The 16,255-nt window shown below is 51.7% G+C and overlaps 4 protein-coding genes across 6 annotated transcripts; 2 read left to right on the top strand and 2 right to left on the bottom strand.

The window, feature by feature from the left end:
* Positions 1-207: 207 nt before the first annotated feature.
* On the top strand, positions 208-2,576 carry LY6G5C (lymphocyte antigen 6 family member G5C). Its single transcript, XM_055574393.1, has 3 exons — positions 208-298; positions 1,377-1,544; positions 2,413-2,576. The coding sequence occupies exons 1-3, from the start codon at positions 208-210 to the stop codon at positions 2,574-2,576; spliced, it is 423 nt and encodes a 140-aa protein (XP_055430368.1).
* Positions 2,577-4,703: 2,127 nt separating this feature from the next.
* On the bottom strand, positions 4,704-7,085 carry LY6G5B (lymphocyte antigen 6 family member G5B). The gene is made up of 2 exons (XM_055571094.1): positions 6,068-7,085; positions 4,704-5,777 (listed from the first exon to the last, which is right to left on the bottom strand). Exons 1-2 carry the CDS (start codon positions 6,213-6,215, stop codon positions 5,374-5,376), a joined length of 552 nt encoding a protein of 183 aa, XP_055427069.1. The 5' UTR covers positions 6,216-7,085; the 3' UTR covers positions 4,704-5,373.
* Positions 7,086-7,226: 141 nt separating this feature from the next.
* On the bottom strand, positions 7,227-11,219 carry CSNK2B (casein kinase 2 beta). The gene is made up of 7 exons (XM_055571090.1): positions 11,075-11,219; positions 10,393-10,475; positions 9,581-9,683; positions 8,779-8,894; positions 8,256-8,331; positions 7,920-8,109; positions 7,227-7,457 (listed from the first exon to the last, which is right to left on the bottom strand). The coding sequence occupies exons 2-7, from the start codon at positions 10,462-10,464 to the stop codon at positions 7,367-7,369; spliced, it is 648 nt and encodes a 215-aa protein (XP_055427065.1). The 5' UTR covers positions 10,465-10,475; positions 11,075-11,219; the 3' UTR covers positions 7,227-7,366.
* Positions 11,220-11,334: 115 nt separating this feature from the next.
* GPANK1 (G-patch domain and ankyrin repeats 1) lies at positions 11,335-14,803 on the top strand. Of its 3 annotated transcripts, none has more exons than XM_055571084.1 (4): positions 11,335-11,460; positions 12,268-12,484; positions 12,914-13,606; positions 14,179-14,803. In XM_055571084.1, the coding sequence occupies exons 3-4, from the start codon at positions 12,996-12,998 to the stop codon at positions 14,621-14,623; spliced, it is 1,056 nt and encodes a 351-aa protein (XP_055427059.1). In that variant the 5' UTR covers positions 11,335-11,460; positions 12,268-12,484; positions 12,914-12,995; the 3' UTR covers positions 14,624-14,803. The 3 variants fall into 3 exon arrangements, with proteins under 3 accessions (XP_055427059.1, XP_055427058.1, XP_055427057.1); XM_055571083.1 differs by lacking the exon at positions 11,335-11,460 and adding an exon at positions 11,479-11,740; XM_055571082.1 differs by lacking the exons at positions 11,335-11,460; positions 12,268-12,484 and adding an exon at positions 12,216-12,238.
* The last annotated feature ends 1,452 nt before the right edge of the window (positions 14,804-16,255 follow it).

The following is a 16,255-nucleotide window of genomic DNA, read 5'->3' as shown; positions in this document are numbered from 1 at the left end:
ATGAAAGAAGGTTCCTCTCTCCTTCCCCCATTGCCCCCATCCTTGTTTCCAAACCAGGATGTTAGGGCCGTGGGTGAGGACACTCTGTCCCTTGGCTGTAGATTCTAGCATTGATTCTCCACTCCAAAAGAATGTTGCCTCCCCCCTTCCTCTTTGCCCACTTCTCTTCAGCCAATATAAGGCCAAAGTGGAGGCTGGTGGGCAGTCATGTATGTTATGGAAGGCCATGCAGGTAACCAGAATCAAACCCTGTACATAGTCCTCTTAATAGTGCTGGTCACGATGAGCTTGGTGTTTGGTAAGTGGTTCAATGGGGTCAGAAGGGTTTCCTAACCTGCCGGATACAGAAACCCTGATACCAAGTATCTGAATACATGTACCAAGAACATTCAGGTAAAACCAGGCAGGAGGAAAGATGGGATGGGTGGGTGTGGTGGGATAATGGGGACTGATAACAGACTGATATTCACTCTGAGGAAGATTGCTGGTGACTACCCCAAGGCTGTCTCACTCAACGGCAATAACCTAAATGGAGATACTAAGGGGAATCTCTTCTAATCTGAGGGCAATACAGAATGGGAAGGGTTGGGGGAACGTGCCAGATGACAGCCTCAGGATACACAGCGTAGAACAAGGCTAAGTTCAGCCTGATAACTCCACTTGGGTGCAAAGCACCATCTACACAGAAACCAGATCCAAAGTGTTTGCTCAGCATCTGCTTCATATCAAGTGCTCTACTGGGTCTGAAAGTGGGTTTTGGGGGCTCAGTAACATGTGATCTGGGCCCGGGACCAGAGGAGGAGGGAGATGAATATGGTGCAGTTGGGGAGGGCTTTGGTGGACAACGTTTCATGAGTCTGTTCAGTGAAAGGACAACCAAACAAAGAATGTGGCCCTGGGCTGTTTGAAGTCTCCTGGCTACAGAAAGGAGAGATTCTTCCTGTCCTGTGATGATACGCTCTGAGGTTTTCACACTCTGAACATTACAGGTTAAGAAAGCATATTCAAAAGAGAATCTGCGGGTTGGGTGAGGGACAGTGAAACCAAATCACAGAGGAAGCACTGTCTTAACAGGGCTGCTAAAAGTTGGAATGAACTGCCTTGGCCTAACCTTTAAATTTAGAGGCTTGTAGAGTGCTAAGCATGTTAGCCCCTCAAATGCATGTTGAATGAATGAGTTCCTCATTTCAAAAGGTATGAGAGTAGAGAGTGGAGATTTTTTATGAGAACTAAAGCTTCTGATCTTAGATTAAGCCTGATATTTTTCAGGAATTGGTGATTTTATGGTTTTCTGAGTAGGGAGGTAGGAGGGAACAGTGGGGTTGATCAGTCTGGGAATTAAGTGGGTTTGGGGTCAGTGCTTCTCTGTGTTCCAGGTCAGTCTGAGATATATGATCAAGAACCCATTAGACAGAAATATTTCAACGAATACCTAAGCTGCTATCGATGCCTCTTTGAGACCAAGGAGTTGGGATGCCTTCTGGGATCTGACACCTGCCTTGTCCCAAAGGGCAGCAGCTGCATGACTCTGCTCATAAAGAACAGTAAGCTGCCTCTTCCTTTCATCTTGGGTCCAGTCCATTCCTGAACTGAGTCTCTACCAGCCTTCTAAGCTGCACCCCAACTGGTTCCCACAGCTCTAAGATACTGTTCTATCACTCCCTCTCTCTCTCCTTTCCTTTAGAGCTACTCCACATCGCTACTTCCATTCCTCTTGCCTTCTTGGCTCACCCTCCTTATAACACCCAGCCTCACAGGCCTGGAGTTCCCAGATCCGCTGGCCTTTCCTCGGGCTGCCTTCTCCCCATCTGTCAGCAGTAGTTCCTGCCAGCACCGTTCTTCTGCTACATCTTCCACTGCTTCTTCTCAGCCTCCTTCACTGAGTCTTGCCTTTTTCTTCTGGAGCCTTAACAGTTCATGTTCACCAGAGTTTGGTCTTTTGCTGTCTTCCTCTTTACTCTCCCAGAGGAATTTTTTTAAAAAACATTTATTTATTTAAGATGCACCAGGTCTTAGTTGCTTCATGGGATCTTAGTTGCTTAGTGGGATCTTTCGGTTGTAGCATGCGGGATCTAGTTCCCTGACCAGGGATCAAAGCTGGGGCCCCTGCATTAGGATCTCAGCCACTGGACTTGGCCATTAGGATCTTGGCCACTGGACCACCAGGGAAGTCCCTGTCACTGTGTTTTGAATGGCTCTTTCCCACCAACCTTCCATGGGAAACTTCCACAGAGTTCATGGCTGGTGACTCCCTGGCATTCCCTGACCCTGTCGTTTCAAGGATCTGCCTTTCTGGGGTCCAGGAAGGGGTAGGGGGTCAGAGATGGTCAGTCTCTGTGGCATGAGGGGATGGGAGGGCTCGGGGCTTTGCCTGGGACCTCCACGTCACTGATTGCTGCTGTCCGTCCCCAGACAGTGGTTTTGAGACCATGGTGAGTGACTGCCGCAGCAAGGAACAGATGAGTGACTGCTCATACACCCGCGCCTCTCCAGTGTTTGGCTTCTGGATATTCTCTCGATGCTGCTTCCAGAATTTCTGCAATAACCCTCAGAAGAGAAGCTTATATGTTCCTTAGAACTTCTGTAGAGACTTCAGGAGTACAATCCTGCCAATTTCCAGCCGCCCTCCTGATTTCCACCTGGGGACAGTCGGGACACTGTCCGGCCTCTCCAGAGCAGCCCTCCCTGCCACCCTCAGCAGCAGTTACTAGACCCCAGCCCTATCTGCCTCTTGATTAATGCCCCTCAACACCCCTCAATTTCCACTCTGCCCTTTCCCACTCTCCCTCTGCAGAATTCTCTGCAGTTTTCCTTCAAGTCCTCAGTCTGACATTGTTCCTCCTGTCTGCTCCCACCTCAAGGATACCCCTTTGCCCTGCTTCATTTCTTTTCCAACAGTCCTCTCACCCCAAGTCCCCAGCTGTTCCTCCAAAATAAATAGATGCACAAACTGTTTGGTTTGCCTCTCTCTTCTGGTGGATATGGAGGTTGAGGGATGTGGTACTACCAGACTATTCCATCATGGGGGCAGGTAATGGGCTCCCCAACATGCGGAGCTCGGCTCCTGCTTTGCCCTGCTGTGTCTGACTTAGCTCTCAGGTCAAGAGGAACTGGAAGCCCTTCTGTGGCTAAAACCAGAAGGGTAGTGGATGTCCTCAGAAATGCTGTCAGACCCAGAGCTGGGTGAAGACTGGCCAAGGAGGTCCCTGGGGGTATGCTGGTGGGAGTGCAGCTATGAAGAACCAGTCCCAGGGAGGAGAGGGTAGGGAAGGAGTTCTGTGGAGAGATGCAAGGCCTAGTGTCCTCTCTAATCCCAGGCTAATTTCCTTTTTCAAGGATCATGGTAACTCACCTCAATTTCAGGTCTTGGGCTTCTCAGCTTCTAAGGCTGCCTTCCAGTTTGACTTGTTAGAGCTGTACAGACCTGGGCCTTTGACTTATACTGAAGTCACAGATCATGGGGGATAACATGCAGGCAAAAGAGGAACATAGTGGCTTGTACCTCTTTACCTCCAACTGCTTCCTGATCTAGAAACAAGTATTGGTTTCTCCCACCAGCACACAGGCCACAGAAATCCAAGTGCAAAATGTTGTATAGGTAAGAGTATATCCTGTGTGATGTCACTTTTACCAAGAACACAATGAAATTCAGGACAATGGCTACTCCTGACAGGGACGGGGGAGGGTCCAAGAGGGGGCCCGAAGGCAGCTTTAGGTGCTGATAAAGGCCTTTATGCTAACTTGGCGAGGGGTATAACACAGGTGGGTAAGTTTACAAAAACCCATCTAAAAGTGTGCAAACGTCTCTATGGCCAAAATCATTTAAAACTAAATAGGGCAAAACCAGTGTGCTTTGTCTAAGGCATATCTGTTTTCGAGCCCATAACTTCTATTTGTGTGCACACAGATACACATTCTCTCAATCCTGAGACACTATCTCTACTTGAGAGGTGACCACAGTGAGGCCGAGACCAACTTACCCAAGTGACAGAGGAGCTGGGGTTGGGCCTCCTAGCCACAGAGGTGCACTACTTTTCAGAAGAGTTTCATAATCCTGGTACTGGGTCACCAGATTCAGAGGGGTGGATACCTGGCTGCACTCATCTGCTTGTCCTGGTGCTTCTTAATAATAGGCCTGGCTCAGAGCGGTGTGTCCAGTGTGTACTGAATGCATGGGGAAGGTTTGAGTTATGAAAACTCATTACTGCTTTCTGCATGCTTGCCATTCTTCAAATTACAATCAAAGGGCCTGCCTCTGCAGCCCTACCTGTGTACTCTGTACTCTCCCACCCCCTTCACCTAGACTTCCTACACAGCCGGCCCTGGCTGCCAGGACCCTGGAAAGAGCGCAGGCGCCTCCGCTCCAGGTGACTCTGAGACACAGACCTGTTGTGTTTGCTCTGGTGTTTTCATGGTTTTTTCCTTCCTCTTGTGGAAAAACCCCACATCATCTATGAACTTCCTAGATTTTGGAGGGTATGTTTTAAGGCTGGCAAGATTCATAATCCTCATACTTTGATCTCCAGCCGAGCAGAGGGTGGGATGATGTGGGCTGTTTGAGGCAGGCCATTGAGGAAGCCACAAGGCCAAGTGAAGTGGGCAGGGCTCTGCAACGCTGTTTGAACCCCATGCCCAGTTACCTTTAACTTCTCTACACCTGCCCACACCTGACCCTGCCCCCATCAAAAATGTGACACAGACTCTGGCCAGTTTGTTTATTGTGGAGGAGGGCTGGGGAGTGCAGAACAAAGGACAGACCCCCTCCTCTCCCTGGGAATCTGTGCAAGCGGGTGTCATGGCTCAGGGATGTGAAGTGGAGCTGAGGAAGCCAGAGACTGGGAAAAGAGATGAGAGCAGGCAGCAGACCAGGCAGGAGCACGAGTGGTAGACAGTGAAGGAGGGGCGCCACAGTGCTCAGCCAGGAAACCTGCACGAAGTCCAGCTCTCACCCGTTCTGATGCAAGTTCAGTCTGGCACAAGCTTTCAGAGCTAGGTATCAGAGAGTGGAAACAGCCAGATTGAGAGAGATCAGGAAGATGGGGGGCAGGGTGGGGGTGATGGGACACTCAGTTAACAAGACAGTGTTGAGAAAACCACTGTGCCTTTCCCAGGTCAGCCTAGGCAGAATCCGCATTTGAAATTATTTTCTAGGTGGTCGACGGGCTCTGGGTACAGTGCCAACTGCTTTTTTGGGGGAGGAGACTAGACCAAAACCATATAGACACTGGAAGGACAAAGGAAAGGCAAAGGAAAGGAAGACTGAGAACTTACAGACCCCAGAGTGTGAGTGTTCTGAGAAGACAATGCATGATGCTGGGGTGTCAGGAGTGAGATGCTAGATCAGAGAGAAATCTATCTGCGAAGGGAAAGATGTCAGGGACCAGCCCAGGGAAGAGTCAAAAGCCCAGAACTGTTGAGAAACAAGTATATGCTGCGCAGGTCAGCAATGGACAAACTCAGATTCACGGGTGGGCCAGCCAGGGGGTCCAGGCCTTCAGAAGGCTCCCTCCCAGCAGGGAAGCTGGGCAGGGACAGTGACAGGTTCAGGGTTTGGTAGAACCACAGGATCTGGGACTGAGACAGGGGCAGAGCCAGGGACCTGTCAAGGGGCTCAGGCGAGGCACTCTGGAGCTGGGGACTGTACCAGGAGTTGCAGTAGTCGTACTGGCAGCACTGGGCCGAGTACCAGTACTCTGAGATGTAGGTGGGGAGCTTTTCTTGGCAGCGGTAGGAATTGTGTTGTCCACAGCCTCGGATTAAGAAGCGAGCTTTGTTCTCTGGAGAAGAAGGGACAACTAATAACCCTTGCTGCCTCCCATACTCACCAAACCTGGTACCCCTTCCACAGACCTGCCCATCCCTCACCTAGACCCAATATCCTTTCCAGACTCCTGCAGAAGAGGCCAGAAGAAATTAGCTTAATTGGCTCCCCAGAACCCCAGACCCCTCCCCTACCAGAAACCTCCATCTCCTTAGACCTCAGGCCCCAAGCAGCCCTCATTTACAAGAGGAGACAATGCCGTGGGCTGTCCAGCCAGTGGTCCTTTCCCTGCCTGACTCAACTCACCATGATTGATGCTGATCACCATGCATGGGGATGAGCTGCTGATAGTGCACTTCTCTGAGCCTGAAATGCATCCGACAGCAGGATTTTCCAAGAGGCAGAGGTGGCAGGTCCGGACTTCAGAAACAGGAGCTGGGGAAGCAGAAGACATGGATGGTGGTGTTGGCCCACTCCAAGTTCCCTACCCTGCAACATCCCGCTCACCCACCGCCGCCCTCTCCCTGTACTCAGCCACCCCTCCTTCCCTGCCCCTGCCCCACTTACCCTTTCCCACTGTGAAGCCCACCATGACCACTGCACCTATAAGCATGTGGGCCTTCATCATGGACTTCTGGGGAGAGGAGCAATCCCTGAGGGGTGCCCAGAAACCCCACCTTCCCATGACCACGCTCCTTGAGCCTGAACTGCAGGGTGGTTCTGACAGGTAGTCTGGGCAGAAGCTGCTGTAGGTACAAAGCTATACTCCTCCCTGAGGCAGGAAGCAATTAGCTTGGCAGGAGAACATGTCCTCACCCACCTGGTCTGGTTCCTGAATGTGGGAGCTGCAGCCCAGACAGGGGCAGTATCTGGGCCCCAATCCAGCAGTCTACTTTTGTTCTGAGTGTCCCTCAAAGATCTGTTCCTGCCCCTCCAGGGTCCATGGATTAGTTTCATTCTCTGGTACCATCTGCCATCCTCCCTACACAACAGGGCCAGTCCCTATGGTTCTGAGAAAAACTTAAACCAGGAACCCAGTGAACTTCATCCTTCTGAGATGAGCATGTCTCAGCTCCCCCGGGAGGGGGCACACAGACACCACAAAACAGCAATTCCGGACCTTGACCCTCTTCTCCGCACCCCTTACAGTTCAGTTTATTTTGGGACCACTTTCTTCATAAAACAAAGTGATGTTGATTACATCCCCTAGAGTATAAACAGCCAACTGCAGGTGGCACAAAAAGAGCAAATATTTCTCCAGTCTTTGAAATCTGATTTCTGTCTTTTCCTCATGATCTCTGTACATCCCTACACCCAGTCCTAAAAACATCACCCAAATCTACTGGGCACAAATCTGTGCTGGTTTTCAACTTGAGGAGAGGGGGCTGGGCCAGGAGGGCTCCTGGGGTCCAGCATACCAATTACCCGTGCTTCCCAACCCCAAACACCAGCCAATCAGCCCATGGCCTTTTCTTCCACTTTATTTTATATTCCCACCACAATAATGACTCCTTTAATTTAAACTAAAAACCATAGAGGGTTCCTGAAATTGTGGCAGCAAAGGAATGAAAGTGTCAAAGACTGAGGGACAGGTGGGGTGGGGAATCAGCGAATCGTCTTCACTGGGCTCTTGAAGTTGCTGGCGGCTTGGAGCTGCAGCTGGTAGGCCATTGGATGGATCTTGAAACCGTAAAGCCTGGGTTGGGGCAGAGGTGAGAGAGGAAGCAGAGTGAGCCCCATCCTGGCCCTGCCAGCGGCCTGCATTCCAACCCCCCACCCCAGTTTCTTCATGGGCTTGCTCAGTACTTCAAGGCAGTGGTTCCCCAACTTCTCTCCTCAAGAATATTTGGAAATGTATTTTAAATATCTATTAAAACTTAAATTCAAAACTACAAATATGTGTCTGTACATATATACATGAGTATATACACGTCAGTACTTGTTTTAATATAAAAGCTGAACTTGCCTTTTCTACACCAGAGCAAAAATGATACTCCAGGAAGATAAACCACACTTCAACTGTGACTCTGAGAATTTCCTAGCAGAAAGTTGAGCACACAAAATGGCAACAAGGCTAGCTACTGCCTTGTCCTTCTTTCTTTCTGGGGGATCCTGGGCACTTCTTTTGACCCTTGGTGACTCTGTCCCTGCTCCCCACCTGGGCACAAACTGGTTGGCGGGCCTCTTGGGCCGGTACTCGGGGTGCACCATGAAGAGCATGTGAGGGAAACCGGTGCCGAAGTAGGCGCCATCCGTGTGGTGGTGCCTCGATGACTTGGGTGTGTACACGTCCATGCACTTGGGGCAGTAGAGCTTCACCATGGCCTCACCTGGGATGTCTGAAAGGCCTGGGAGACAGCCAGACTCAGCAGGCCAGGTTACCCAAGACTGCCCAACCTCCCTCCTGGACTCAAGCACCAACCTGCTGAGCCCCAACTCCGTCCCAGCAGACCTGCCTTCTTACGTGGCCCTCTTTCCCTTTCCCAACACTCACCGATGGGAAGCATTGGCTGGTTCTCACAGTACACACGGGGACAGTATCCAAAGTCTCCCTGCTGGTACTTTTCCAACTGATGTGAATGAAATTGAAGGAGTTGGTGGGTAGGTATGAAGAGAAGAGGCAACCCCCTCCTCAGCCCAACCCACATCACTGTGTCCCCAACTCCTTCTGCCTCTTAAATGTCCAGAGGCCCCTTCTCTGGCTCAGATGGGCCTTCAGACTTCCCTGCTTCCTTTCATTCAGTCAGGCAGGCTGAAGACCATCAGACATTCACTGCTCATTCCCTGAGAAAGAGGGAGTCTACAACTTTCTGCTCGGGTCACATCTCCCACCCCCAAGACACCGCCTTCACCTCAACCCTCAATCAGGTCTTAACCCCTAGGCCCAGATTCTGGGGTTCTTTCCCCTCTTCTCAGCTAGATTCCGTGACAAGGCTGAAACGAGTGACTTCTTGCTGAAGGAAACTCTGCTTCCCTGTTGCCTCTGAAGGAACCAAGTGGGAGGAGAGAGGCCTCACCATCTGGGCAATGCCACGGTTGGTGAGGATATAGCGGGCGTGGATCAATCCATAGAGCATTTCAGCTGCTTGCTCAATCAGGTCACTCTGGTTGGGGTTGTCTTCCAGCTCCTCATCTGAAACATGGCACCAGCCAAATGCAACCACTTGTCTTACAGCTTTTTAAGGTGCCCTGCCCACTCCCGGGGGCTGCTGGCTCTTCAGCCCAGCACCCAACTTGGGAGCCTCACCCCAGCCACAGCCTGGGCATCTGACCCAGAAACATGGGCCTCTGACCCTTCCACCAACCCAAGGCAGCTCTGCCTTCTTTCCATCCCTCTCAGCCTCTGCTTCTTTCTCTTCTTTAATAAATAAATGCAAAGATGTCAACATGGAAGATAGAACTCTAACCTGGAAAGGGCAAGGAAGAAGATAATACCCATGGAGAAACTAGCATTTTTGAAAAGTGCTAAGTTATAGGATCAGAGAAGGAAATGGCAACCCACTCCAGTGTTCTTGCCTGGAGAATCCCAGGGACGGGGGAGCCTGGTGGGCTGCCGTCTATGGGGTCGCACAGAGTCGGACACGACTGAAGCGACTTAGCAGCAGCACAAGAGCAAGTTATAGGATCAGAGTATGAGAACAAGTGGTAGAAGTCACAAAAGTAGGCAAGAGTGAGGTAGGGAATCAAAATGAAGTAAAGGATTTGGCGTTAAAAGGGTTAGAGAACCAAAAGGAAATTTAGAAATTCAAGAAGCAGATAAACAGGGTGTGAATAGTAAAAAAACAGCACACACACAAAACAACCCTGAGGGTGTCTCACCAGGCTCCAGGTCCAAGATCATGTCTAAAGCTTGTCGATAGTGAGGCACCTGCTCATTGAGTCCAGTGAGATTGAATTTGTCCTGGATATAGTCTTCATCCACCTGTCAGGACGTGAAGTCAAAAGGAAACCCATAGCAGAATCCTCAGCTTTGACGTGGGCAGGTTGCTCTAACTCGTGCCTTCTCTTCAATACAACTGCTTCATTCCCTTTGTTCCACACTCCCAACTCAGCGGAAGTACTTGAACATCTCTCCCCAGTTCGTGTATACTGCCCACCCAGAAGAGGTCTGGCTTTTCTCTCCTAAACATAAGCAATCCCCTCCTTACAGAGGCAGTCCTTTCAAGATCCCTGTCCTGATTCCTGTTCCTAGCTCTAGGAATCAGTTTTGGCTCTCCCGAGGGGCAGCTGGCTCTCTGAGGAAGGTGGGGGCTGAACAGCTTGGATTCTGAAGTCAGTTACACTCCCTTATGTTAACACACAGGCACGCTATAAAACATTTTAACGTGAAGTGTTTTAATTCTCCTAATAGCTACCAGAGATATGTACTACCAGTACCTCCGTGGTTAAAAAAAAAACAAAACAAAACACAGGTTGACACGTCCAATGTTAGGCTGCTGGAGGGTGGCAGGGTTGACTTGGGGCCCCAGTCTTGACCCTTCACAAGTTGGAGAGAGAGCTACTAAGGGGACTCCTCCTTGACAAGAGTTTTCACTGAAGTATGTAAGAGACGTGTGTGGAAGCTTTATGTACAGGAGAATATGTGGCCAGATTATATGTGGAGGCGGATGGTAGGGTTGAGGAGAACTCACCTCACAGAAGAATTCATTACCACGGAGCCCACAGAACCAGGAAATCCAGGACACCTCCTCTGAGCTGCTCATCTTCACGTCGGCTAGAGATAGAAGAGTATAAGCCTAAGCTCTCCCTCCCAGCCTCTGGTATCCTCACTCCTCCCACACTTTGCCCTCCAACCATGGAAGAACTTGGGGCCACCCTTTTCTTAAAGAACCCGAGACTGGAGCACGTCTCTCTAGCTCCTCTTATTTACATTCCAACCCCTTTTCACTGAGATTATAGAGAAATTCTTTGGGGTCCACCACCTGTAAGAAACCGACAGGTCTTGACCCCACTAGTCCTACCTACATCCCTGACGCTCCTGAAAGCCAGGCCCCTCTCTCCTCCGTGTCAACTCCGGCAGGGCCGTGGCTCAGGCTCCCTACCCCCGCAGGTCTCTGGCCCCATTCTCAAGGGTTCCGAAGTTTATCCTTTCCAAGCAAGAGCTGGGCCCCTCCTTTTCTAATGGCCTGTGGGTGGTCGTCGGGTCCGTTTCATGGGAGTCCCGACATCCCGCCTCCACCCTGCAGGCCACCTCTCCTACCCTCGGTGCCGGACCGGGTCATTTCCTTTCCCACCCCCACATCAAGACCCGGAGACCCCATGTGCCGCGCCCAGGGACAGGGGATATGGCGCGGCGACGACCACCACACTCACCGACTGGACGGGGACTGGGACCGGGGGACGGGGAAGGGAAGGGGAGTTTCTGCTTCCAAAGAACCGCGACGACGGCTACAACGCAGGCCGCGGACCCGACCGCGGCAGGCGAAGTGGGGTGGGGGGAGTGGAAACTGGGGAGGGTGGGGAAGAGGGCAACGCGCATGTGCTTAGAGTTAGGAGCCGCGGCGCATGCCGGGAAATGGAGTCCTCGGAAAGAAGAAACTGACGAAACTGGGGAAAGGCGAACTACGAATCCCAGGATGACCCGCGCACGACCCTGGTGTCACGAGGCCCCGGGGGGAGGGGGACGCTGGGGGCGGGGCGCAGCAGGGCACTGCGAGCCGCCACCGGAAGCGGAAACTCAGTACCGCGTTCTGGGCCAGGTAGCCTGGGAAATATAGTCGTGTGATTCCGGGGACTGTGGGGCCATGGAGGGGAGGGGATGGGCCGGGAGAGGAACTAGGCTGGCTGGTTGTTTCTTGCTTCTCGCATCAAACAGCGAGCCTCAGGCCTCGGCGCGACTTTGCTACCCGGGGCATTGACCTCATCCCCAGCCAGCCAGCCTTCCTGGCCCTTATCGCTTTGCTCCTTGGAGTCAGCCCGCCAAGGAGACCCGCGACGGGGCCCATGTTTCATCCGGGGTTCGCGCTCCGGAGGCGGGAGGTGAGGCCGGGTTCCATGCTGAGGGTCCTGGGTAGGGTGTACTGGGATGAGCTGAGCGGTGTGAGAACCAGGACGGCCCCGTGGGCTAACCTGAGGTGGTGCCAGCCATTCTGCTGCTTGTCCCCTTGCACTTCTCCATTTCCTCTTAGGGCTTGAACGGGGCTGCTGTGGGCGCTAAGTGCGACCTTCGAACCCTGGTCAGAATAATGGTGAGGGGTTGCGTGACGTTATTTCATTTCAGGGTTTCTGGGCATTCTCCGCCTCAGAGCCTTTTTTAACCCTGAGAGTGATTTCCCAGGTCCAGAAAATGAGCTCGGAGCGGGGGCCACGTTGAGGGAGGCGAAGGGCATTGTGGGGGCGTTATGTAAAAACAGGACCCCAACCGACGGATCTTTCTCAGTCCTCGCGCTACGCCGGCACGTGGTGCGTTGTGCTTCTGCTATGGAAACATTCCAGGGCGGGAAACAACCCGGCGCTTCCGCGCGCCTGCACCCTCAGGTAATTTGTTTTGTTTTGTTTTTCCCCAGCCACGCATGCGTCTTTGTGCCGAGTGATTATTTGTCGACTCCTTTGCTTAGAGTAGCGCCATTTTGCGGTACGGAAGCTACAAAGCGACACAGGCTGGAACCTCTTCCTGAAATCTGCTTCCTGCTTCCGGAGACGTGTAGTGTTTGTTTTTGTTTGGGAAGAACTTACCCCGAAATAGGAAGATTTAAAGAGCCAATTTGATTGTTTTTCTTAATGGTATGTTTTACGCTGTGATAAAGTTGACTGGGAGGGATTGGGGGCAAGAGGAGAAGGGGACGACAGAGGATGAGATGGCTGGATGGCATCACTGACTTGATGGACGTGAGTCTCAGTGCACTCTGGGAGTTGGTCATGGACAGGGAGGCCTGGCGTGCTGCGATTCATGGGGTCGCAAAGAGTCGGACACGACTGAGCGACTGATCTGATCTGATCTGAAAGTTGACTCAGAGAGGCTGGTATTGTTGGTGCGGATGGAGGTAGGGGCGGAGCGCAGGGCCTCTGGGCAGCTGTCTTACGGAGACTTCTTTCTTACCTTTACTGAGGGGCATTGTCTGTTACTGGCCCCGCAGGTTCCCAGGTTGTGGGGTCACTTTTGGGTTGGGAGGGGATTTTTGACGCTAAGGATACTTTTGTTTATCTCATTAGGTGTCTGGAACTGGCTCTGGTCGCTGCAGGACCACCAGGGGCTTGGCTTCCTAGTCTCATTTTCCTAGATTTCCCAAAAGCCATGTCTGGGTCTTCCCTCATTAACTTTACCCCAGCCACTGATCCCAGTGATCTGTGGAAAGATGGGCAGCTGCAATCACAGCCTGAAGAGCTGGAGCCCACCTTGGATGGGGCTGCAGCCCGGGCTTTCTACGAAGCCCTGATTGAAGATGAGAGCAGCACCTCTGAAACCCAGAGAGCTCAGCCTGGGCCTGCCAGTAAGAGAAAGAGGAAGAAAAGAAGAATGATGAGGGAGACTGCAGCAGGAGCATCAGGAGGACATGGACAAAGGAGATCCCTTGAGGCAAAGGACAAGATGAACCAGCAGATACTGAGGGCAGCCCAGGAGGGGGATCTGGCAAAACTAAAAAGGCTGTTGGATCCCCATGAGGCAGGGGGAGCTGGAGGGAATATCAATACTCGGGATGCTTTCTGGTGGACCCCTCTGATGTGTGCTGCCCGAGCAGGCCAGGGGGCAGCTGTGCGCTATCTCCTGGGCCGTGGGGCTGCCTGGGTAGGGGTCTGCGAGCTGGGGGGCAGAGATGCTGCTCAGTTGGCTGAAGAAGCAGGTTTCCCTGAGGTGGCCCGCATGGTCAGAGAGAGCCCTGGAGAGACAAGAAGTCCAGAGAACCGGTGAGGGGAAGCCTTATCTTTTATTATTATTTAAACTTTTAAATCTATTTTTGTTTTATTGAAGCATATATAATTATATAAATTACATGTGTACAATATAGCGATTCAGAATTTTTTAAAGTGATACTCCATTTATAGTCAGTGTAAAATATCTGCTAAATTTCTGTGTTGTACACTCTGGGTTTAAATCCTGATTGTACTTCTTGGGCAAGCAACCTAGTGTCCATGTTGGCACGGTTGGCTCAGTTTTCCTATCTAAGAAATTAGACTATATTTCTTACAGGGTTGTTAGGATTAATTAAATGGGTTAATATACATAAAATGCTATAACAGTGCTTGTATTTAATAGCATAGTAAGCACTGTACAAATGTTAACTATAGTAATTATTATTTCTCACCCAAGAACCTTGTGAGGCCTTAACCATTCCTTCAGGTCCACTGTTGCTAACTGGGGAGGAAAGGCAATTTGTTTCTTGGCAGAAATACTGGAAAGACCTTGTCCCACCCTGCCACCCACCTCTGAGGCCTAAACCCTTGTGCTGCCCTTAACCTTTCTCTTTTTTTCTCTCCAGGTCCCGATCCCCCTCCCCGAAGTACTGTGAGACTTGTGATGGCCACTTTCAAGACTCTAACCACTGTACATCCACTGCTCACCTGCTGTCGCTGTCCCGGGATCTCCGGCCCCCCATCCTGCCACTTGGGGTTCCAACCTCCAGCCCAGGCTTCAAGCTGCTGCTGAGGGGGGGCTGGGAGCCTGGAATGGGGCTAGGACCCCGGGGTGAGGGCCGTGCCAACCCTATCCCCACTGTCCTCAAGAGGGACCAGGAGGGGTTAGGCTACAGATCAGCACCTCAGCCCCGAGTTACACATTTCCCAGCTCGGGATACACGGGCAGTGGCTGGAAGGGAGAGAGCCCCTAGGGTGACCACACTGAACCGCAAAGAGGAGAGAAGGCAGGAAGAGAAGGACAAGGCCTGGGAGCGGGATCTGCGGACATACATGAACCTTGAGTTCTGACTTGGGCAAGTTCTGACCGTGGTGTGTGGCTGTAGTCTGAACTTGGGCCCTGAACCTAGACACTTGGGCTTCTACTTCCTGATGTCTGCCCAGGTTCCACACCTTCTGGTTTTGATCAGTGGACTCTGCCTTCAGTAGAAAGAAGCCAAAAGCTGAGAAATAAAATCAAGCCTTTCTCCCTCTTGGTGTTTTATTCAGTTTTCTGGAAGCTGTTGCAGGGAAGCCAAACGAGACTGGGGACCACATGAAATTCTACCAGAGCCAGAAGAGGCAGCTCTATGTGGCCTGATGGGGTTGCCTCTGCCAGTCTGGTTCACTTGCAGCCCCAGCCACTGTCCTTAGGGCCCCACCTATTTTTTCAACCCCTGAACCAGGAATTACCCATCTCAATGCAAGTCTACCGGAGAAGGCAATGGCACCCCACTCCAGTACTTTTGCCTGGAAAATCCTTTGGACGGAGGAGCCTGGTGGGCTGCAGTCCATGGGGTCGCTCGAGTCAGACACGACTGAGTGACTTCACTTTCAGTTTTCACTTGCATGCATTGGAGAAGGAAATAGCAACTCACTCCAGTGTTCTTGCCTGGAGAATCCCAGGGAGGGGAAGCCTGGTGGGCTGCCGTCTCTGGGGTTGCACAGAGTCGGACACGACTGAAGTGACTTGGCAGTAACAGCATGCAAGTCTATGCAGGGCTTCCCTGGTGGCTCAGATGGTAAAGAGTCTGCCAGCAATTCAGGAGACCCAGGTTTGATCCCTGGGTTGGAAGATCCCCTCAAGAAGGAAATGGCAACCCAATCCAGTGTTCTTGCCTAGAGAACCCCATGGACAGAGAAGCCTGGTGGGCTGTGTTCATGGGGTCACAAAGAGTCAGGCATGATTGAGTGACTAACACTTTCGTGCAAGTCTGACCTCCCCCAGAAAGCACCCTTTGTCCACTCCAGCCAGTTCAATCACTGATTTCATAAGTTTGTATACTATGTGCTATGAATGGGAATGAGACATACCGAATCTTCAGGTTGCTCGCACCTGTAGGAGACAAGATGTGATAAGAAGAATGCATGGTGATGGGGAAGTCAGGAAAGGCTCAGAAATGATAATGGGTGGGGTCTTGCAGGAAGAAGGCAGTGTGATGGGAAGACCAAAGATGATGCAGCCCGTAGGCTGTTAGCTGAGCTGGAACCAGAACTGGCCTCCCAAATCTACACTTTAAGCCAAGGTTCATTTTGATACCTGAAAACTCCTAAGGGCAGGAAGCACATCCTGTTTATCTACACTTGTCTTCCCCACACTTCCTCTCCTGTTCCTCCTGCCTCATACCAGGTGCCAGGCACATAAAGTACCCACTGTTGTCAAATCCAAGAGGTAAAAATCTGTGCAGGGAGGAGCAAGGAGGGGCTACTCAAGCCCCAAGCCTCCTCTCAGCTTTCTCTTCTGGAAAAGCCTTTCATGAAATCGTGAACTATAAAAGGAGTGGAGCGGGATGCAGGGAAAAACTCAAGGGAACTAAGAGGGCGGGCGAGCTTAAGGGGATCCCGGCGGTCGGGGGTCTCTAGGCGACGAAAATGGAAGGCTAGGCTTACATTCACGCTTTTGGCTCCTGTGACCTCGGCTGTGCGCCCCTGGGTACGGCCGGG

This window comes from Bubalus kerabau, chromosome 3 (assembly GCF_029407905.1).
Source record: "Bubalus kerabau isolate K-KA32 ecotype Philippines breed swamp buffalo chromosome 3, PCC_UOA_SB_1v2, whole genome shotgun sequence".
Lineage (NCBI taxonomy): Eukaryota > Metazoa > Chordata > Mammalia > Artiodactyla > Bovidae > Bubalus > Bubalus kerabau.
The sequence above is the reverse complement of the archived record's forward strand: the minus strand, read 5'-3'. Positions and strand labels throughout refer to the sequence as shown.